This window comes from Lycorma delicatula, chromosome 7 (assembly GCF_047948215.1).
Source record: "Lycorma delicatula isolate Av1 chromosome 7, ASM4794821v1, whole genome shotgun sequence".
In the NCBI taxonomy this organism is placed as follows: Eukaryota; Metazoa; Arthropoda; class Insecta; order Hemiptera; family Fulgoridae; genus Lycorma; species Lycorma delicatula.
The window spans coordinates 147,287,380-147,310,507 of record NC_134461.1 but is presented as its reverse complement, the minus strand read 5'-3'; the positions used below and the strand labels follow the sequence as shown (position 1 = coordinate 147,310,507).

Sequence of the window (23,128 nt, the reverse complement as noted above, 5' to 3'; positions counted from 1 at the left end):
TCCTTCCAGCGTCATAAGAGCAATCTGACCTCTTGTTCAGGACGGCCAAACAGCCCCTCGGCGGGGAGGCTGCTCTTCCCGGTTCCGACCTACTGGGCTACAGACATGCATTGCGCTTACCCATAGTCTCGCGCCCACAGTCCACCCTTGAGGATCCCCCATGCCATCATTGGACACACCCCGACTCCCTGCTCTTGCATGCAGGCGAGCCAGGGCGGCCTTGGGGGGGGATACCTCCCATCACTATACGTGCCACGCTTCGAGACTCCTTATATTTATAAAACTACCCCTAAAGTCCACTGGCGTGTAAATATGCAACTATTTTTCTTTCATTTCCATTATCTAAATCAGCAGTAATATCATTTCTTAGCAGGAACCTCTTTCTGAGGTCCTCATATATGGTACAACACTCTTCTATTAGATGCTTAATTGTGTTTTATTACAAACATTGAACATTGCTCTCTCTTCGCCGGTTAACAAATATGAATTTGTTAATCGCGTGTGACCGATTCTAAGTCTGGTTACAGCTACTTGTCCTCGGAGAGTCAACTTCACGTCGCTTTTCCATTTATATGGAGAAGTTTTGACTGAGTTTAATTTTGTATTTAAACTCCTCCAATCAGTATTCCACTTGTTTCTTATGTTAGTTAGACAGTTTTTAACATCTGCTCACAGACTGTTGCCTTTCTGGCAGCTTCGTCTGCTCTTTCATTACCTGTAACACCAGCATGCCCTGGAATCCATACAAATACGCATCGCTGTCCTCGTTGATTTAGAACGTACAAAATAGACAGCATGTTTGCAATTAGGACATCCTGAATGTTCTTGTTCCGAATTGCAACAAGTGCACTTAAAGATCGGAACATATTAGTACTCTCTCTTCGCAATAGTGTTCTGTGAAGCGAAGAGCTTGCTGTATGGCAGTAAGTTCTGCCGTATAGACGCTGGCCATATTTGGCAGTTTCCAAAAGTGGGCTTCTCCATTTACATATATGGAGCATCCAACACTATGTTCGGTTTTAGAACCGTCAGTATAAATTCTAATATGTTCTTCGTAGTTACTGACGGTTGCTAAAAATTCCAGTTGGATGATCACTGCTGGCTTCTTTTTTATTTCTCGCTGAGAGAGATCCAACCTTGTATTTGCCGCTGGCAAGAGCCATGGCGGTATTTCTCACGTGGAAATTGCTAGTGTCTCTGGAATAGCAATTTCGTGTTTTCTTCTTAATTCGTGGTACCTAATTCCGGCTGGTCTGGAATAGGTAGCACGATGTTCTTATAATGCAGCCATACGATGATTTTTAAAAAGTTTGTTATTTATATGGACAGGAAAAGCCCATATGTTTGCTGCATATCTTAACAAGAGTATTTCTCTTCTATAATGTAGTGGCATTATTCCGGCTTCGGATATTAGACTAGTCGCCGGACTTGTACGGAAAGCGCCTGTTGTATATCTTATTCCGCTATTATGAATTACGTCTAACTTTCTTAAATGCGACTTCCTAGCGGATGAATATACAATACATCCGTAGTCTAGTTCCGATTGAACCAATGCCTTATACAATCTCAATAATATCCCTTTATCTGAGCCCCAATTAATGCTCGATAAACATTTTATAATGTTTAGGCCTTTTTTGCATCTATCACTCAAGACCTGTAAATGTAATTCCCACATAAGGGATTTATCCAATACTAGTCCTAAAAATCTCACATTGTCCTTATATTGTATTGGATTATTGCCAATTGTCAACGTAGGACTTTGGTGAGGAATTCTCTTCCTACAGAAGTGTACACAACACGTTTTTTCTGGTGAAAATTGGAATCCATTATTCCTCGCAACTTCGTTTAGATTGTCAATCGCCTGTTGTAATTTGTATTTCACCATAACTGTCTTATTGCTGGCATACACAATTGCCAAATCATCAACGTAGACGCTTTTGCTGATTTCTACTGGAATGGCTAATATCTATTTATTAATGGTGATTGTAAACAAGGTACCGCTCAGCGGCGAACCTTGTGGTATGCCATTTTCCAACATTCTTTCAGATGAATATTCATTGTTGACACGTCCTTGGAAAGTACAGTCGTTCATATAGTTGCTGAGTAAAACTGACAGATTGCCACGAATGCCCATTAATGTATCTGGAGCATTATTCCATGTCGCCAGGTCATATCGAAAGCCTTCTGAAGATCAAAGAAGACTCCGACACAATGTTTCCTTGTAATAAAGCTATTGTGTATAATGTTCTCTAAGTTGATCATTTGATCGGTGGTAGAATGGTATTGCCGAAAACCTGCTTGATATGGTGATATTAGGTTTTCTTTTTCTAAAATCCAAACGAGTCGATTATTAATCATTTTTTCAAGTATTTTTCCCATAGCACACGTCAAAGAAATAGGACGATAGCTATTGGGATCTGTTAAATTTTTGTTTTTCTTTAGTACTGGAACAACATGTGCTCTTTTCCACTGCTGCGGGTACATTCCATTCCGCCATATTTGATTATACATTTCTAATAATCTGCGTTTTGCAGTGGTATTCAGCTGCCTGATAATATTATAATGGATTTCATCCGGACCAGCAGTTGTGTTGCCTGCTTTCATGAATTCTTCCATTTTAAATGGTACACTATATGAGTAATTATACTCAGTTCTGAAATTTAGTAGACCTTCAAGTTCTTCTTTTTTCGTCCGAAAATCTTCTTTGTAGTTAGCCGTTTTGCTGGCCTTCTCGAAGTGATTATCCAACTCTGCAATTTCGTTTGGGGTGTCCTTAATGTTATCTTCATCTTGAAGTTTTTACGCCCACAAATCGCCTTCACTTTCCTCCAAACATCTGATGCAGTAGTAGTTCTGTCAATGGATGACACGTATTGCTGCCAGGATCGTTTCTTCGAATCTTATCATGAGACGTTTTGCATACGCCCTGTATTTTTTAAAGGCAATAAGATTATCTGTGGTAGGACGTTTCTTAAAGGCGTTATACGCTCTTTTCTTTCTTTTAAAAGTTTAACTAATTTCATCGTTCCACCATGGAACGGGTTTCTTCGTAAGTTTCCCAGATGTTTTGGGAATATATCTCGATGCCGAGTGAAGTATCACATTTGTTATAGCAACGACATCGTCTCTGATAACTCCAGTTGTTTCAGGGAGTTTCGTCTTAGCCGTGAAGCTCGTCCAATCTGCCTTAGCAAACAACTATCTTTTAGAGATGGGGTATATTTTTCTTGTAACATCAGTTACAATTTGCACCGGGAAGTGATCACTTCCATGCAAATCGTCTAAAACATGGAATGTGTACCTCGGTGCTATCGATCCGCTTATGTGAGCAAGATCTATACAGGACGTCGATCAATCTCTGGCATTGAAAAAGGTTCCTGACCCATCGTTTAAAAGAATAAGTTCGGAATTCATCAGAAACCTTCCCAGTTCTCTTCCGCGGGGATCTAATCGATCCGACCCCCAAAGAGAATTATGAGCATTAAAATCACCCACCAGTAAAACAGGTGGGGGAAGCTCAGAAATTAATCGCGCCATGTCATCCTCCTTCCAATCAAAATGCGGCAAGTATATGCTGCAGACAGTAATCTGAAGCGGACGCTTCATTCTAATGGCAATCGCTTGTAGGTTTGTATTTAGATCAACCGCTTCGGCGGTAGCTCTAGCCGATATTAAGATGGCTACTCCACCTCTAACTCTTAGATTTGGCGGTTGATCTCGCCGAAATATCCTCTTAATTTAACATTTTCATTTCGGTAGAAATGTGTTTCTTGCAAACATATACAAATCGGGTCTACATCATGTACCAAGCATTTGAGCTAATGGATGTTTGAAAAACATCCATTGATGGTCCATTGTGCAATCGACTCGCTGATTTTAAATTAAATTATGGTCTTGGTTTGCCTTTCAGCCAGCCTTTTTTTCCTTTTCTTCTCCATACTGCGAACAGCTTCGTGTTCGCGGAGAACGTCGCCACCCGTATAGCTTCCGGTCTCCGAATCGGAGACCACCGAAGCCGTCAACGACGACGGACATGGATCGGCGCCGATTTAGAGGCGGAAACCTGACCGACCCCCGACACAGGGATCGCGCCAGTCACCGCCTCTGGGAGGTGGGGATATTTGCCCCCCCCTGTGTGATTTTTTGTGGCCTCTGTGGTTTAGAGGCCACCACCGTTGCAGGAGGCTTGGAAGCCTCCATAACGGACTGCGAAGCAATCACTTTCTTCTGATCATCTAGAATCTCTCTAAGACGGACTTGGACTTCTGGTTTACCGTCCGTTTTCTTCTGAACAGGAGCAACTTTATGTTTCAAAGATGTATCTTCAGGAGGCTGTACAACTATCTTTGTCTTAACAGCTTCTTTACTGTTGAAAGGCTTTATTCTGTTTGTTAATGATTACATTCTCATCAACAACAACTGGAGCAGGAGCAGGAACAGCAACCGCAGCCTGAGCGTAGGTGGTTGTTGCGGGCATTTACAATCTTCTTTGCTTCGAAGTAGCTGACCTTTTGCAGGGGTTTTACTTCCTGCACAGCCACCTCGTCTTTGCAGACAGGACAATTCCTGGATCTATAAGAATGCTGTCCTTTGCAATTAATACAAGTAGGAGGCTCCTTACACGGCTCTCCTTCATGTACTTCATCACCGCACACGCATATTTGCGGTCTCTCACACGTAACAGCGGTGTGGCCAAAGCGTTGGCATTAAAGCATCTCATTGGCTGCGGGACAAATACCCGCACGTCCAATCGATGAATTCCCGCTCTTATCTTCTCCGGCAAAGTTGGCCAGTTAAAAGTGAGAACATGAGAGGCCGAGGTAGGACTTCGCCATTCCTTTTCATGTTCAACCTCTGGCACTCTAGTACTCCCTGCGGTGCTAACTCTTCGACAATTTCCTGCCCAATCAGTTTAGAAGATCCCGACAGACCACAACAACCCTTGAAATGTTGAGCGTGCCGTGGGGATCGACGCGTACAACAAAATCTCCTATCTTTTGGAGCCCTAGGATCTTCTGAGAATGAGCATCATTCACAATCTCCACATGAAGTCCAGTAAAGGTTTTTCTTATGTCCTTAACAGGGCCTCCAGCGCATTTAGTTATTTCCCGAGCAATGAGAAAGGGACTCATCCTCGAGAAATTACCACCCTCCTTTATAATGACCCGATATTTAGGTTTTGGGACATTACTATTCTTGAAAAAAGCTTTTTGTAAGCTTTTTCTAGCCTCATCTTCAATTTTCTTTGATTCCGCACTCTTTCTCAGTTTTGCCTCGGGCGAAACGGCCGGTTCTAAACGAGGGTGTTTACGTGAACCCTCTGCCATGTTTTGTTTTTGATCAGTTTGCATGACCATTGATCCTTTCTGTAGTAAGGATCATTACTACAGCCGCCGGGCTACACCCCCACTCCAGAGCTACCAACTTTGGAGGTCCGTTCCGGTACTCCGGTGGAACCGTCATATATCTTGGCAGAGAGCGGATGCGCAGTCTCTGCACTGACACACCGAGGTTTTCAGAGCTCCCATGCGCCGAAAAACATGGGCACCTTAACTACATGCTTGCCATCGCGGGGGGCATGTGGACAGCAAAAGGCCTCTGTTACATCTGCAAATAACTTCTACCGTGACCGCCACATCGCCAGCTCTAATGGTGGTATCGATCCATGTCCTTAATCGTTAAAAAATGTCGTACCTGCAGGTGGCCGCGAAATCCAGTCCTTAAACTCGGCCTGTAGATGTAATTCGGCCGAACAATAGCATGCCCGAGAACAACACTTGAAACCCCGTTAGCCAGGTGCATGTGTTGTATGTGAGTACAGCTGCTGCCGCTCTGGACGTGGAACGTAGATGTGTTCCGGGCGTGGGGATAATCTACCTCAGGGCATTATTATTATTATTATTATTGCTATTACTATTTTAAAAATAAACAAACAAAAATAAGTACCATATTTTCCCACCAGACCTTTGTAGTGAGACATAAAAACCAAATTTACAGTAACAACCGCACTACAGTTGTACACTTTTTTGATTAATTTGTAACAGACTCATATATGCAAGGCAAGTAAACATTACAAGATACGCTCATGGTAATAGCTAGATGTAATTATATATATATAATAGCAAGATATGCTCATTAAAAGATCACCTATTTTTGAATATTTTTCTCTATCGTCATTTACTTATATCACATGTGCAGTGTTGTTCACAGTGCTGTTTGGTCAAGTTGTGGTGTACATAGTCTTTTTTGATAATCTATGTGCACAGTAAAGTATTCTTTGGTTACTTAATACGAGTTAATTATGTATTCTTTGTTGTGACATCATTCATGTACAGCATATGCACTTTGTACCTGATGTTTTTATTATTCCAGTAGAATGTTTTTATTATGAATAGTAATTACAACCTCCCATAAGAAAGGCATGGTGTATGCTGCTCTGTAGTCTGAACTAACCACGTCACTGAGTATGCCTTGCATATTTACAATAGCTAATTGTAGATGCACAGAGAATAAATTTCTCTTGCAATTTATTGCAATACCTCTGAAATCATTGCATGGGCGTGCACCCGTGCAGCTTAGAGGGAACTATGAATCTAGCCCTGGTAGATGTACCTAAGTTGAAGGATTTTCATATATCTTTCTCCTAATCTAATTAAAAAGGTATATATATATATTAAAATAATTCTGAGATTTTAGACCCTTAATTCGGTTTCCTTACATCAGGGAATACATAATTCTATTGGAAAATATACAACAAACAGCTAGAAAAATTCATTAAACACTAAAAAAAGATCTTTCTTGTCAGAATGCTGGTGGGAAGATTTTTTAAATAGTTCAATAATTTAATAAAAATGGCAACATTAACATAATGCTCTTTCTGAATTAATTAAAAGTATTGTGTTCAGTTACATTTTTTGGTACGGTTTGAGGTGGATATTGTTAGTGGCCATTCTTTTTAGAAAAGATTGCGCATTTATAAATTAAAAAAAAAAATTAAAATTAAAAATGTTAGCTTATCTATGGACACATGGATAAATTAAAATTTTCAATTTTATAAATATCATCAACAATGATTTAACAATGATTATTTAAACAATGCATTGTTTAAATGCAAACAGCCCCATTTTTGTATCTGGAAGACTTGTTCTGATCTTGTAAGAAGGTCCAAGATATGTTTATATGTAGTGTTTATATTTAGATGGTTACAGTCCATTTAGGGAGTAATTTTTGTAACTAAAATACCTTTTAAATTGTAGTCTTCATATATAGATACAGAGTTGTGTTAACCATGTAGAGCAGGTTTAACAATTGTTGGTCCCCATCTTAAAAATAGAAGTTAACTGATTACCCATCCTTCATATGGATAAAAAAGTATTTTGCATAAAATGTTATCCAACAAACACTATGAGGATGTGAAGACACCATGAGGAAATATAATTAATTTTGTTTTTATTACAGGTAGTTAACTCTGCATTCTCATTTTATAATTTGATGAAATCACTTAAAAAGAACTGATATAAAAAATGCGTTAACAATTTATCAGATCACATGTTTATATCTTATTAAATGTTTACATAATTCTTCAACATTGCTATTAAAGATTTTTCAAATGATTTTTAATGAAATTTTAAAATATGTAGGTATGAGATTTACAATATATGAATGTTAGATAATATATAGTAGTAAAATCTTACATTAGTAGTAGTACATCTTTAAAATAGATTGAAAACCAGTAGAATTGAAAATTATCTACACATCTAATCTCTCTCCCTTAAAAGAATTAAGGTTTTTCACATGTATGTCACTCAATATAACAAAATATCTGGGATGATATACCTATTAATCACACTTGTAGACAATAATTCTATGTAAAATACAAAACAAAACTATGCACATATGTAGAGATAAAAAATATACATTTTTGACATATGTTAACTAATATTCATACAAAATTTCAATATTTTTAAGAAAGATTGAACAGCAACAGACCAAGATATTGGTCTGTTGCTATCTACTTAAGTAAATTACACACACACACACACACACACACAATAAATAAATCTTCATTCTTATCAGTATATAAGATACATTATAAAAAATAATATCAGAAACAGGTAAATATTAAACAGGTAAACTTCAGTGGTTAAAAAAAGTAACTACCCTGCATTTACTTGGATATATAAAAAAAAACCGTGGTGTAACATTGATCGAAGCAGCATCATAAAACACTAAATTTATTATAAAATAAACTATTATAAAAAAACTAGTTATCGTAGTTCATTTTTCTTTATTTTGCAGAATTCGTCTGGTCTTCAATCTGTATGATTAACTCTTCAATTTTTCTAAGTTCATATCTCTTGCATACAATACAATTTTCGTATGCTTGTAGCACTTGATGCAATGCTTTGTCAAACACCTTTTTTATTTTTTCTGATGGTTCTGACCACTAAAATGATGGACGATTCATTAAAATTAAATTTCTATGCAACATATACTACCGTTTCATTTTTTCTGAACAGCCTAAATTTTTTTTTTTTTTTTAGCAGTGTTAAACCTTTTTACATTTTTTATTTTATATGGTATCTCACATTTTAAAATAAGAGAACAATATCTGGAATTACAGCCTTCTTAACTGATGATTATAACTGAATAAATAGAGCAACAAGAAGTTTGAGTTTGCGTCAGCATCATGTATGTTGCTGGTCAGGAGTCAAAATATTATACATATAGGTGCCTACATGATTCATTATCAAGATGTCAAACGTTGCCTAGTCATGACAAACAAAACACATAACTGCTTTAATATTAATGTAATAAATGGTATAACAGGGACAAAATTCTTCTTTTTTTTTGCTAATAACATCAAAAAAACAATCAACTTTTGCACTGCATATAATGAACTGTATACATCGTCGTACCATGTATAAGCAAATTTTTTCTGTGTAATAAGTAGTTGTGACACTATTACTTGCCTGCATACAACCAAAACCACAGCTTACTATAGTTAAATAAATTCTTCAAAACTTTTTATCATAATTAAATGATTTTCGTAATTTATTAAATATAGTATAAACACATGCAAATCATTTGCATGTGCTCAGTTACAGAAAACCATTCTTTTGTTTTCTAAATTAAAGGTGGATATTGTTATTTATTTATTATAAGAATAAAAAAAATATATATATACATCTTTGAGAAAGTTGTTTTATTTTGTTTATAAGATTATATTTTTGTTTAGTAACAACTGTAAAGATTTAAAATACATTTTTTAAAGTTTATTAACAATAAGAAATAAATAAATATGTGAAATAATATTAGGGCCAGCCCATAGATATTTTTTATCCAAGGCAAAACATCATTTTGGCACTCCTTCTCTATGGAACTTATAAACTTAAAAAAAAGATATCTATACAGAAAACAAAAAACTTTGACAAACATTGTTTGTCTTGCACATGCAGCCACTATATTAAACCAACGCAGTTAAAAATTTGCATTTTATTAGTCATTTGATCTCTCCATAAATTTATTTATTTAAAAATGTTAATGCATCAAATTATTTTTACATTTTTATTTCCAAAAATTGTATGTATTCTTTTTTTTTAAATTGTATATATAAATGTTGTAAAATAAAAAATTGTATATCGTTATTAAAATTGTTGTATTTCCTTATATTTCCTAATTATTCAGGATAATATATATATATATATATTTAATCTCAGGATAATTATAAAAGCCTTTTTAAAACCAGTATTTTTGCTTTTTATAAATTCATTTTAATTTCATTCATTCATTCATTGTGTTCTGCCGTTAGGGCAGTTCTTGTCACAATCAGTCTCTTTACCTTTTCATATTTTCCGTTTTCTGTAATTCCATTCAGCATTTGAAACCTTTTTTTCTTCCTCTTCCATTTTTTCTATTTACCAAACATCATCCATCGTTGAACATTTTCTTCTTGTACAATGCCTCGGCCAATCCCTAGGCAACTGTCAATAACATTTAATATTCTGCTTTTTTTTATTCTTTCTAATTCCTTATTTTTTACACAATCTTGTCACCTGATAATAATCATTCTACACTACACCCGCATTCAAATGCCTCAATTCGCCTTCTGTCCAAGTTTCACAGGTCCATATAGCACGACACTCCAAATATAACATCTTTCTGAAATTCCAGCTTAATTTCCCATATAACTCTTAGCAGGCCTAAAGCATCTCTAGTTTCAACTTCCCTTCTAAAGCCATATGCTCTCCCCCAATATCTTCCTTCTGTTTTCTTCACAATTTTTTGTATTTATTTTCTTTGTAATTAGTACCATTATTGTTTCAAGGAATTCCCGAGCCACTTCCTTTTATTTTGTTACCCTTTTGACGTTCATTACCTTTGATTTTGTCTTCAACTTCCACATCTATTTCTCATAGCTTTTCTTTTATCATGTGCAAATCTCCAATGTACTCTCTCCATCTCAGTTTCATTTGTTTCCTCTCCATTACTATTTTTCCATTCTTTCCCTTTATTTGATAAATTTTATTCCCTCTCTTACCTCAGAAAACCATTTCTGAAGCTTCTTTATACATCTTATCACCCTTCCTTTTTCAGGTTTTCCATCACAGTACATCTTTCCTAGAGCCATCTTATTTTAGCTTTCTCGGTTGTTCATCTTAATTCGTTATTTAGTAGGTAACTAACTACCTTTACTAGGATTTGAACCTTAGAACTCTCAACTTCAAATTGCTATGATGAGTTCACCACTAGACCAACCCGATGGGCTATTTTATTTGTATCATTCTAATCCTACATTTGAAGACACCCTCCATGTGATGGTTTCAGTTGCCATGCCACCCCTTCTGCACCTAGCCCTTGTGGGTTTTACCGGAGGTCATCTTCAATACCTCGGAAATGACATCTTTCAGTCAAGCCTAAGCCAGGATGCCACCAATGCAAATGCCACAAGCAATATTTCAGCAATATTTTGCTCATCATTTTCCTTATTATATTTTTCTTAATTAAAATTCATTTTGAGAAAGAATTTGAATGTTTGTCCATCTCAATTTTTGCACTCCCAAAAAGGAGTATTTTATTTAGGATGTATGTATGTTTTTTCCACTGTAGCAGCTCAGCAGTTGAACCGATTAGACGTATGACTCCAAATTAAAATCCTTATTTTACTGGAAGTGGCATAGGCTATGTATATATGTATGTTTCAAAAAGTTTGAAAAAAGAAACTATACTATATACAAAATTGTCTTCCACACACTCTTTAATTAACCTATATTATAGATAATTTTTTTTTGACAATCTTATTTAATATTTTAAACACTGCAAATAATTGAGAGCAAGTTTATCTTTGGAATAAATATTTTTTATTCTCCTTTGACTTACCCTACCCTTGGAGCCGGATTCGCAATTAAGCATAAGCTCAGCCAACAGGTGTCATCGCCTCAAACTATTTCGGAAGGGCACAAGGCCTCGCCCAAGCACCTGGAACTCAGTATTTCTTGCTTGCCGTGCCTCAGATGAGGGACGGCATTCCCATTGTGGTTCTAATGAAGAACCACAATGGGATCCCCCGCTGGGACTACGGTCTTACTTCCTCCAACACTACTGCAAGAGAGTCCCCCGTGAGCTTAGTGGCCACAATCCTCACTATGGAGATGCCATATAGCATCTCCATAGTTGAGCAAGCTGTTTGACAAGTGGCGCTGTCTTGTTGCAACCAGCAGTTACACTCTTACTCTTGTAGTAAGAGTGTAACTCTTACTAACTTGAATTTGTTGCTAGGCAGCAGCATCCACAGTTTTAAAACAATGGTCCTATTCACCACCTTGACACCACTCTCCTTACACCTGTTTTTTATGGCTAGGGCAGATACAGAGAAATTGTGCAGATTTCAGTTCTCCAGTCCCTGACAACCAACATACCCACCATGGTGAAACCTTGCTTCATCTGTGAAAACACTTGTTCTAAAATGCAAATGTTGCCTCTAATTAAGTTGTTGAACCATTGACATAGTGAACCCTTTTAGCATAATCAGCATTAGTTAGCTCATGGAAAACCTGTATTTAATACAGATAACATTTTAGCATTCTCCTCACTGCATTGTAGGCTGAACCTAGTGAAATTTTCTTTTCCTGGCTTAGTCTCTGCAAAGATGTATGAGGGGATCTTGTAACTGCTGTTTTAATGTCCTGTACAACATGCGTAGTTGAATTGATCTGTGTCTGGTCTACAACGAATCTATTTCACAAAATTTTTTAAATAACTTCGGAATAATACTTTTCATTGGTGTTTTCTTTCCAGATTTTTTCCTAAACTCTCACCGACACATACATCTAAATAGGTAACAGTTATGAACAACCTTTTTTTTGAACCAAGTTTTTGAACAACCTTGTTCAAAAGCCAATGCTCACAGACTGGCAATACCAAAATATGCAGGCAATAAAAACTCTCCTCCCCACTCCAGTTCCAGTCATACCAACATCATCCACATTACTTTAATTATCTCGCATCAGTATATGCATTTTAACAAAAAAAGTATGCATTTAGTATAAACTACTGAATGATGGGGCCTCTTAAGTAGAGCACTCAATTACCTTCTGCAACGTCCAATTAATTTTTTTTTTATTAATGACCCTTCAGCTTAAAATTAATCATGAGTAAGAAAATCATCTCTGAGTCAAACTTTGTAAACACAAGAGTACACTACAATTATTATGCTGTTGCAGATGAAAACAGGTTTTGTTTCCTTGTCATCAATATTTCTCCTCATTTTAGTATGAAAAGAAATAGTGTTACAATAGAAATTAATTGAGGCTTTCAGAGACAAAATCTTGGACCAAAACGCTATGCTGAAACCAACAAAAAGCAAACAATGAACTTGTTCTCGGGCTTACTCCTAACCTGCCTTGTAGTTTGTTTTTGAGAGATTCAAATACGGCCTGGCTCATTGCTTCATAAGTCAAGGCTGCTGGATTATTTCAAAGAACTTTGATGTGGATTTCACAAGTGGTCATAAAGATGTATTTAACACAGATTTTGAGTGTATTATGTTCATAATTCCATGATTCATGAGTCACTCATCATTGCTCTGCTTTACACATTTTCTGTAGGCTCAGAAGTTGTTTGATTGTGCATTATTATGTAAAACAATATTAATTTTGGCTAAGTACTCATATCTCTGTAAGTTCATACAAAATGAATTTAAAGTAAATATTCATTAATCAACCACCAAATAGAATTATTGAAACAATCACCAAACAAGGAATATATTTGATTCTTAATCATCTTCAACCCTGAATTTTAATGCATATTTTATCATCGGTTCAACAAAGGATATTAAGAGGTGTAATAATATGGATAAATATCTTTTATTTTATTTACAAATAAGTAAATTATATGTTACAAACAAATGTAAATAATTAAACTTTTAATTATTCTTCCTTTTAGGAAAAATTCTGTGCCCTTGTTTTTTTCTATTACATCTTTAGAAGCATTTTATGGTCTACATTGCATGCTGTAATGTGTTCTCATTTTTTTTTCAACTAATATTTTGATTAGTACTGTAAATAATATTATAATGGTTCATTGAATATACTGCTTCGCTGTGAATAACTGTTTTATGTTTTCTTATTCTTAAGAAATGAGTATTTGTGTATGTGTGATTGTTTTGATTGAATTATAAGATTTTAAAACATCTAATAGCTTAATTATTTCTTTATGTATTTAAGGTTACTGGGAAAACAGATGAGTTACTGATGCCTACCAGTCCTTGATAACCACCGAGGACTTAATCAGAAAAGATCATCCGCTCAAAGATTTCCAACCTGGCCCTTCTTGAGAGCTGTTATTGGTTGCATTGTTCATGACCATTTAGGGTTCAGAAAGGTTTCTGCACGTTCGGTACCACACATCTTAACAGAACATCATAAAAAATCCAAATGGGATCTGCCTTGGAATTTTTAATGTGCTACACAGAAAAAGGTAATGAGTTCCTTAATTCAATTGTTACCACTGATAAAACATGGATTTCATGTTACATGCCAGAAATAAAACAGCACACCACTCCAAGGATCCATGACAATTAAATGGCAGGTTAGGTTAGAGAGGCTGGCGCCACTTATCAAGTGGTACCAATCACCCACGGCTACCATCAGAACTTTCAAAATTTCCCGTTTCTTTGAATCACCTGTAGAATGTTAAATTATTCAGAAGTTAATATTAAAATAAACAAGGACAACCAAATTGAAACCAGTATATAGAAAACCTACATCTAATAATATAACAATTCAGATCACCCTTGGTCTCATAAAATTAACACAGAAACTAATATGATTAATAGAGCAATCAAATACAAACATAATAACAAGTTAAATAATGAAATAAACATCATAAAACAAAGCGGTTGAAAATAAATATGATACTACTTTAATTAATAATATTTATAAATAACAACTATCAGAACACAATAACAAAATAACTACATTACAACCAATACAAAGCAAGACACAAAAGAGTGAAAAAATATACATAAAGTATTTTATACACTAATTTGATGAAAATATTAATTAAACTTACAATAAAAATATATTTAAACCAACATAAAAACCTAATAACTACATAATAAAATATTTAAAAAACAAAACTAATAATAATAATAATAATATTATAAACAATCTATTTAGAATTTATAAAATTAAATTAATGATTGTGATATTTATACAGGAAAAACAAGTAGATTTCTTGAACATTATAGAAATTACAAAAATTAATAAATTAGGTTTATCTAATATGGCAGATCATGTAATAAACAATAAACATCCTATTTCTGTTACTAACCAAATTAATAAAAATGACGTTTAGAAATCAACTCCTCGACTGTAAAGCATATCCTGGAGCAGACATTGCTGGCGACCATAATTTAGTGATAATGAAATGTAGATTGGGGTTTAAAAACCTGAAGAAAAGATGTCAGATGAATTGGTGGAATTTAGAGAAGCTTTAGGAACAGGAGGTAAAGATTTTTGAGAAGGACATCACAAGAAGTCTGATTAAAAATGATAAGGTAGAAAATATAGAAAAAGAAAGGGAAAATGTCGAAAAGGAAATTCTTTAGTTAGCAGAAGTGAACAAAGAGAATTGGTAGGAAACCTTGGATATTGAAGGATATGTTGCAGCTGATGGATGAACATGGAAAAAGTATAAGAATGCTAGTGATGAAGAAGGTAAAAGGAACTATCAACAATTAAGAAATACTGAAATACTATTAATGGGAAGTGCAATAGCGAAAGAAGAGTGGATTAAAGAAAAGTGTTCAGAAGTGGAAAGAGAAATGATAATTGGTAAAATAGACAGACCATGCAGGAAATTACATAAATTAAAGTCTAATAATGATAGATATTAAGTCATAATAAAAGATAGTAAATGATTTATAATATGAAAGAAAAGGTTGATAGGTGAAAGAAAAGAAAAGGTGTAATAAATTGAAGAGTTTTATGGAGGAAATGAATTAGAAACTGATGTTGTAGAGCAAGATGTCGAAGAGGATGAAAAGGGAGATACAATATTGAGATTTAATAGGTCATTAAAAGATTTGAATGACAGAAAGGCTCCTGGGATAGACAGGACCACCTGAAGAATTATTGCGCAGTACAGGTAAGGAAGCGATAGATAGATTATACAAACTCTTGTGTAATATTTATGAAGAAGGGGAAGTTCCATCAGAGTGTTATTGTCATGATATGAAAGAAAGCAGGAGCAGATAAATATGAAGAATACAAAACAATTAAGTTAACTACAAACACATAAAAAATCTTAAAATTAAAAACATTGCGTGCGCACAAGACAAAGATAAATTACAGTTAATCTGTCAGCCCTTTTTAAAACATATCTTGTTCTCTATATAACTGTTTTTTTAATGTCTGCATCTGAGGTGATTTTAATGTTTTACTGCATTGGCATTACAGTATAAAAGCAGAAAGTAATTTCACAAGGAAGTGCTTACATAAAGTTAATGAAATAAAAAGCTAACAAAACTAGTAAATAATGAACGATTAATGTTAATATTCTAAGTAGACATTCCGTTTTATATAGAATGTACACAAACACCACACAAATAAAAAATTAATAGCCACAAGACTAAAAAAAAATGCAATGGTAAAGTTATTGTCTTAACACCACAGAATAAACAAATTTTGCACATTCTATAATTAAATAAATCAAATACTTAATTTTGCCAAAACAATGAAATGTTCATAAGCTTAAATTGTACAAAGTTACACAAATCTGTGTGACTACATATTACTAGCAAGCATAAAAGAAACATGAGTGTACAAATAAAATCAAGTCAACAGTCTTAACTGATTTCCAAAAGCCAACAATTTTTTTTTGCCACCCTCCAAAAACAATAATTTACTTACTAAAATACAAACAAATAAAAACAATAAATGAAATTTAATTTTATATATTTTATTAAAAAGGAGTGAAAAAGGAGTCATCACTACTGAAATCCCATATACAATTCTAATGGCATGTAAAGGAAAATGATTTACAAAATTGTTCTTCAGTAAGCTAGTTAATGGTGTCAATTTTTAAATTGACACCATTAAAGGTTACCCTTTGTTATTACATCAGATGTAGAATATGAAAACAAACTCATAAAAACATAATACTTAAGAAAATACAAACAAAATTAATCCATTCAACAAAGTTCTACACGGGGCAAATGAGATCTAGCTTCAAGCAATGATAAAAAGAGTTAATTAATTGGCAACTACCTCACAGAAATAAATTACAAAATACTCGTGCACATACACTAAAAGTAGCATGTATTACCACTACACTTTTTTTTGTTAAAAATTACTAATGGTTCAATGTAAAATTACATTTCTCTTCTAGAAGATCTTTTGAGGTTAAATTATGAAGCTCTTTCTTTCATCAGTAGTGTCATTAGCATCTTCATTGATGAATAATTAGTATGTACTGCATAATTAGTTTAACAAGATCTGAAAGAACAAGTTCCACAGTAATTTGAAAGCAATTCATCAACAATTGGTAACATTAAAAAAAGGTGTTTCAATGTACAAACTATATCCTAAATATAAGGGAGAAATTTAAGAAAACAATTAGCTAATTATGAAAGTGAAAAAAACATTTTGATATAAAAAAAAAAAAATAGTGAAAGTTGAATTTATTAATAGTTTTGAGCTAAAAATATTTAGTTATAGTGCAAAGCAACTGCTATGAACTTTTTGTTTTCATGGTAGACAACCAATCAATTGTTAACACTAATAAAAGACATTTGTTTGCTCACTGTTTCAAACTGTGAAAACAGTGTTTATAAAATAAAAAAAAACAATCACAAGACGAGTGGTACCACAAGGCAATTTCACTTTACTATCCGTTAACATTTAATCAGAAAAAATGTATTTTCTGAAAAATTACTTTCTAAGATATGAGTAATTAACATCTAATTAGTAATTTTCATTAACTAAAAGTCAATCTTGAGTTTGTCAAATAGAAACTGAATAACTTTGAGCAAAAATGGAAGATGTAAAATTTAAATGATAGTTATTTCAGCCAATTTTTGTAATATAGCATAAACTTATTACTTCTGTAATTTTGAAAAAGCAATATTTGCAATACAAAATATTTTATATTAATATTGCAATACAAAAACTTGTTTTGTTTTTTTCTAAAAATCTGTATTAAGGGATAGTGACCCTTAGGATGGATCACTTATCCTACTTTTGTAAGAGTGTTCCTTCATCACTAGAGGGTCTATTAGCACTGAAGGTTACACCACATCCAAAATGAAGAACAAATACAACTTAAACTACACAGAAAATGCATTATACTTAAACTGATATACTTAACACCTCTAACCAGTTCACAAATACAGTGGAACACCGATTATCCACGTTGACATTTGCAAGGCCAAATCCATATAATGAGTACCACACTTGGACAAAAATATAATTATAAGTGTCATGTTTTCTTCGTCATCTTTTCTAGTTTTACAACCGTAGTCACTATCATCCCTCTCCCCATGAGTTACTATCACATCAAAATCTTCACTACTATAGTTTTCTAAAAATTTTTTTAATTCAAACTCTGACATTACTTTTTTTTACGTTTAATCACAGCTCTTCGATTGTGAAGATCCTGGTATTTCATCAACTGGCATAATTTTAAAAAATCTGAAAACCAAGCAGAAACTTACATTGTTAATGTAAAGAATGTGAATGAAAGTCCGACTGCTACAACAACGTAGAACATAATGACTGCAGCTAATGCACACATGGTGTACATGAGCTGGGAATGAACAATAAGCTGTCACTTATGCGTTATTGACACCAAATGTGTTAAGTACCAACTGAAGATGTGGGTCCAATGAAAATTTATTTTTGGAATTAATATGTTAAATTAATAATTAAAACTTATCTATTTACTGTGTTTTGGTGATTACATTTCATTTAATATGTAGTATATATACACAACTGTTTTGAATTTAATAAAATTTACTTTACTTTATCCAAGTTGTTTACAGAATATTTAATTCTTTCTTTTGATCCTTTTTTCAGGGGTTGTCCAAAATATAAGGATATTTCTTCCTTCTAATTTTCTAAAATCCCATTTCTTAGAAATCAGATTTTAAATTTATTTAGTACGACAATTTCTAACCTCCTATTCAAAAAGAAAATTAAGAGCTATATATCTTAATATGACTATGCCAATTACGTCCCTATAACAGATTTCTGACTTCAAAACTAACTTAACTTAAACTAATTAAAAATAAAACGTTTATGTTTTAATTATATTAAGTCCAATTATGCAAACATCTACATATAACAGAGATGGAATATAACTTTGTCAAATCAAGCAGAATGCTGTTAAATTTGATTTATTCAGTTAAATATTGGGCCTATAAAAAACAAGAACTTGTATAAGCTCATCAAGGCCATATGATTCCTTTTACATCTGTCAAATATTTATATTTAATACCTGCAGAAAAACCATATTTTGTCAAATTAATTACAAAATATTTACTTCTCTATAATATGTAAATATTCTGTTACTAACAAGCCTAGTAATTCTGGGTAACACCCAACTATTAGAATAGTACCAAACTTAATATTCTGCTGAGCAACATTTTTAGATACAAGGTAATTTTTCAATAAAAGTACAATTAAGATATAGAAACATCTGAATTAGGATTGTTTCATTACACCTTAGGTAGTTCAAATAATATTTATTTAAAACTAATAAAGTATAAAACTAATGTTTAATAAAAGTAAACAGTAAAATAACCTGTTGAGGGCCTTTTCAATTTGCTCCATAATCTTCAAGACAAAGTTCTTCCAGTGATTTGGACTCATTCCTTCATGCAAGTAATTCAATGGTGCCTAGTCCTTATGTTTGTTTAACACAGTATCTCTACAAGTTACTGGTGTGAATTTAACAGTGGTTCCACCACCAGCTGTTGAGCCAAATGCATCTAAAAATAGAAAGTTTAAATTTCAATGTAATATTACTCTAAAAAACTTCAATCTTTAATATGAAATAATTTTTTTAAACGATTAAAATAATTTTTAAAAATCCTTTCGCTCAAATGGTTCATTTGTACCAATAAAAAAAAAAAATGTCACAAAATAAGCTACAATACAGCAACATTAGAATAATCAGGTTCAAAGGCAACTAGCTATCATACTTTATTGAAATATACTAGAGCAATGTTAAATGGATATGCCAATAATTGGAACTAGCAGTTAACAAAATTGTTAGGAACTACCTTCGATATACACATATAAATTGATGATTATAAAGTGAGTTACATTTATTGAAATGTAAAATTTCAGCAGTGCAATATATATGTAAAAGGAGTTGATTTCTTTGAAACACAAAATTAAGGACCCCATAAGTATATAAAAAAAATCTAATTTAGCAAAAGGTTTCTATTTATTGCAATTGGTAGTTTTTATATGTTTTTCTTTTTTTGATGAGACAGGTAAATGTGCGGTTATTGAAATGTGTATTTTGTGAAATAGCCAAAAGATTCATTTTTGGCTATTTAAACTTTACCAAAGATTTAAAAATCTTAAAACTTAAATGAAACATCATTTAAAAATCTCATATAAAAATGAGATTCAGAACATGATAAATCTCAATTTTTACAAATTTTTGACGTTTTTACGACCTTTGCACACCCAATATTAAGGCTGTAAATCGTAAAAATTTACTGCTCAAACTCTATTGAGTACAGAATTTTTAAAAAAATTGAAGAATGTTCTCCTTAAAAATGTCTATAGAGATGCACTTTTGGTTCCATAAGTTGCAGATTGATAAGGAGTAATAGCTAAAAAAAAAAAAAAAATTACTACCATAAATTCATTGCGCGGTGAAATGCTAATATTTATTTTCTTAAAATATTTCAGTAAAATACTTATACTCTCACAAACATGAGGATACGAATGTGTTGAGGGTCTAGGAGGCACAGCCTCCTGACCGCGGATAGTTTTTCATAACCTTTTCGCTCATAACAGGACTGTCGCGCAGTTCTTTATTAAAGCTAATGTATTCAACATTGTTGATAAACAAAAGATTCATGTCGAGTTTTCCCTTAAATCACAGAACATGATTTTAGGTAGATTCTAATATACTAAGAAATTTCTCAAATAATGACAATCTTCACAAATTGTACCATGAATTTATTTGATATTATTTGCTTTCGTTGACAGAAGCAATTTAACCATACAAAGGCACTGCATATGCTTCAGCAAGGATTTAAATCATTTCTGTAAAAATTTTGCAATTTAAAGCAGAACTTATTCATTACAAAACATAGATTTATTATAAAAATAAGTTAAATTATACGGCAATAACGCTGTAGGAATATTTATAAAATTATCAATACTAGCTGATATTAAACCCATGCAGTTTACAAACTGTGCGAGTTGTTTTAAAATATTCTTGGCTAGATCCAACATGAATACGAATGATCTCTTTATAACAGTTTCCTCTAGCGAGCAATCAACAAAGATATACTGATTTTCTAAATGTTAAAAAAACAGTTTAATTAACAGTTAAAAAAACTTAATTTTTATGTTACTGAGCAGAGTATTGTTTAAACATATTTTATTTAAAATAGAAGCATCTGTTGGCAATGTTTCAGTAGCAGCTGCAGTAACTTATTTTCCATAAGCAACCAGAAACCAGCTTATTTGTAAAAAATTAAGCTCAAAATACTATGAATTACCAGAAGATGAGCCAAACAAACCAGTGCTTGGTGTGGCAGTTGTCTGTCCAAAAAGGGATGAAGTTTGTGCATTTGATACTTCAGCTTGTGGTTGTCCAAAAACACTAGTGGTATCAGTCTGGCCAGGGAAACCACTAAAAGTTGGTTTAGATTGACCGAATGCTGATGATACACTTGAACCAAATATACTAATACCAGTCCCAGCTGCATTTTGTTGATTGCCAAACAAGCTAGTAGTTCCAGTTGCTGGAAATGCACCTAAAAATATACATTTTAATAATGAAGATAGAAAAAGAATCACATGGTTAAGTGTTGATTAAATCAACTTACCAATCAGTGCAATCAATCCACTTTTCAAATGTGTTTTTCTAAATTTTTATTGTGCCTTAAAACCATGAATACTATCATAGCAGTGTAGCATTTTTTCTAGTCAATTATTTTATTTTTTAGAGTATATAATAAACATGTAAATTAGTTAAATTATCTTTTTGAAGTCATCTTTAAAATTCTTAGATATTTTATTTAATATTATGAATTACTTTTGTTTTAAAACAATAAATAACTAAAGTTTCCCTATTAAACTAAATCAGCAATTATTGTCTTATAATTGTATGTATAGGTTGGATCATCTATCCAATCTGTCAAACAGTCACTAAATATCTGAAGTTGAAGATGTAAAGATTTTAATTTAAGAACTAACTACACATCTTTGGATTTACAAAATCATGACAGAGTGGTATATGAGACATACTTGTAATGTGATTTAATTAATCAGCTTAACATATTTTTAGCGAATAACTAGTTTTATTTAAATGGATTTTAAAATATACACACTTGTGTTGTACGAGATCCCACTTTGTGACAGTTGTGATGTGTCATACTACACAGTAAATTGTTGTGAAAGTAACAATTTTGTGTCTCAAAATTGTTACTCATGCTAGGTATGTTTAATAAGTCTGTCCAAAGTTGGGAAAGGTGCTAACAGTACCTTGATGTGATTTTTAGTTTTCCACATCTCCATTACGAGCACACTCAAAGTTTCAGTGAGATACACTCATACATCTATTGTTGCCTACTTCACTCAACAAAGTATGAGATTTATGATAAATATTTTCTGAATGGCAAACCTATACAGGAGACTAAATCCAAAAAGCTGGATAAATATGGTTAGTTTCATAACAGTTGAAACTGATACATCGCTACAATCTGAAACTAAATATAACAAAACCGTGGATTGCACTCAAGGATACTTGCTCCAGAAAAAGGAGAAAACCATTCTACCAACAGAAAAGTTGATGGTCACTGTCTTTCTGGATGCTCATGGCCAAATCATCTTCATTGACTATTTGCTCATCTTCAGTGATCACCTGGAGAAAGTTAAAATGATAATTTGACAATATTAGTCATCTTTTCTAGATAGTCTAAATGATGAAATTATGCATCAGCTTACTCTTCTCCAATTATAAGAGCAAAATTGTCACATGATTTTGCTTTGGAGAATACTGAAGGATGCAGAAGCAATATGGGAAAACAAAAAACAGGATTTAAAAAAAAATGGCATAAAAGAATAAAAATGTTTAAATATCATGCTCACTTCAATTTAATAGATTTTCAATTTCAAAGTTTATATTTCATAATTGAAGAGAAATGATAAAATGTTTATATAGAATCTTGGAAAAGCTGAAATCTTATAAAATCAGTCTATGAAAAACAATCATGGAAGGAGAGACAAATACAATGAGCTCACAATTTAAATATAATTTTTTTTTTTTTAATAAACTAAATAAGTTTTTGTTTTTTAAGCAAAAACTTATTTAAATATAAGTTTTTGTCATGTGCAAACACGTATATACTTTTCTCATCTTGATTCACTCCAAATTG

The 23,128-nt window shown here is 33.0% G+C and overlaps 1 protein-coding gene and 1 long non-coding RNA gene across 22 annotated transcripts in view; one reads left to right on the top strand and one right to left on the bottom strand.

Annotated features, from left to right (window-relative positions):
• LOC142328051 (odorant receptor 43a-like) overlaps window positions 1–18,525 on the top strand; it is a 66,352-nt gene extending 47,827 nt beyond the window's left edge. For 17 of the 21 annotated variants that reach the window (XR_012757175.1, XR_012757165.1, XR_012757161.1 and 14 more), the window contains 2 exons: window positions 13,725–13,977; window positions 18,138–18,525. Coding sequence is in view for 5 of the 21 variants with exons in the window: in XM_075371514.1 (XP_075227629.1) it covers window positions 13,725–13,769 (45 nt within the window). In the remaining 16 variants the exon portion in view is untranslated. Of the gene's footprint in view, window positions 1–7,458; window positions 7,641–13,724; window positions 13,978–18,137 lie in introns of all 21 variants that reach the window. The other 4 variants (XM_075371516.1, XM_075371512.1, XM_075371515.1 and 1 more) reach the window with 2 other exon arrangements.
• Window positions 14,717–21,318, bottom strand: LOC142328053 (uncharacterized). The gene is made up of 3 exons (XR_012757176.1): window positions 21,248–21,318; window positions 19,303–19,489; window positions 14,717–16,997 (listed from the first exon to the last, which is right to left on the bottom strand). It is a non-coding gene; the product is annotated as an uncharacterized LOC142328053 (long non-coding RNA).
• Window positions 21,319–23,128: the final 1,810 nt, after the last annotated feature.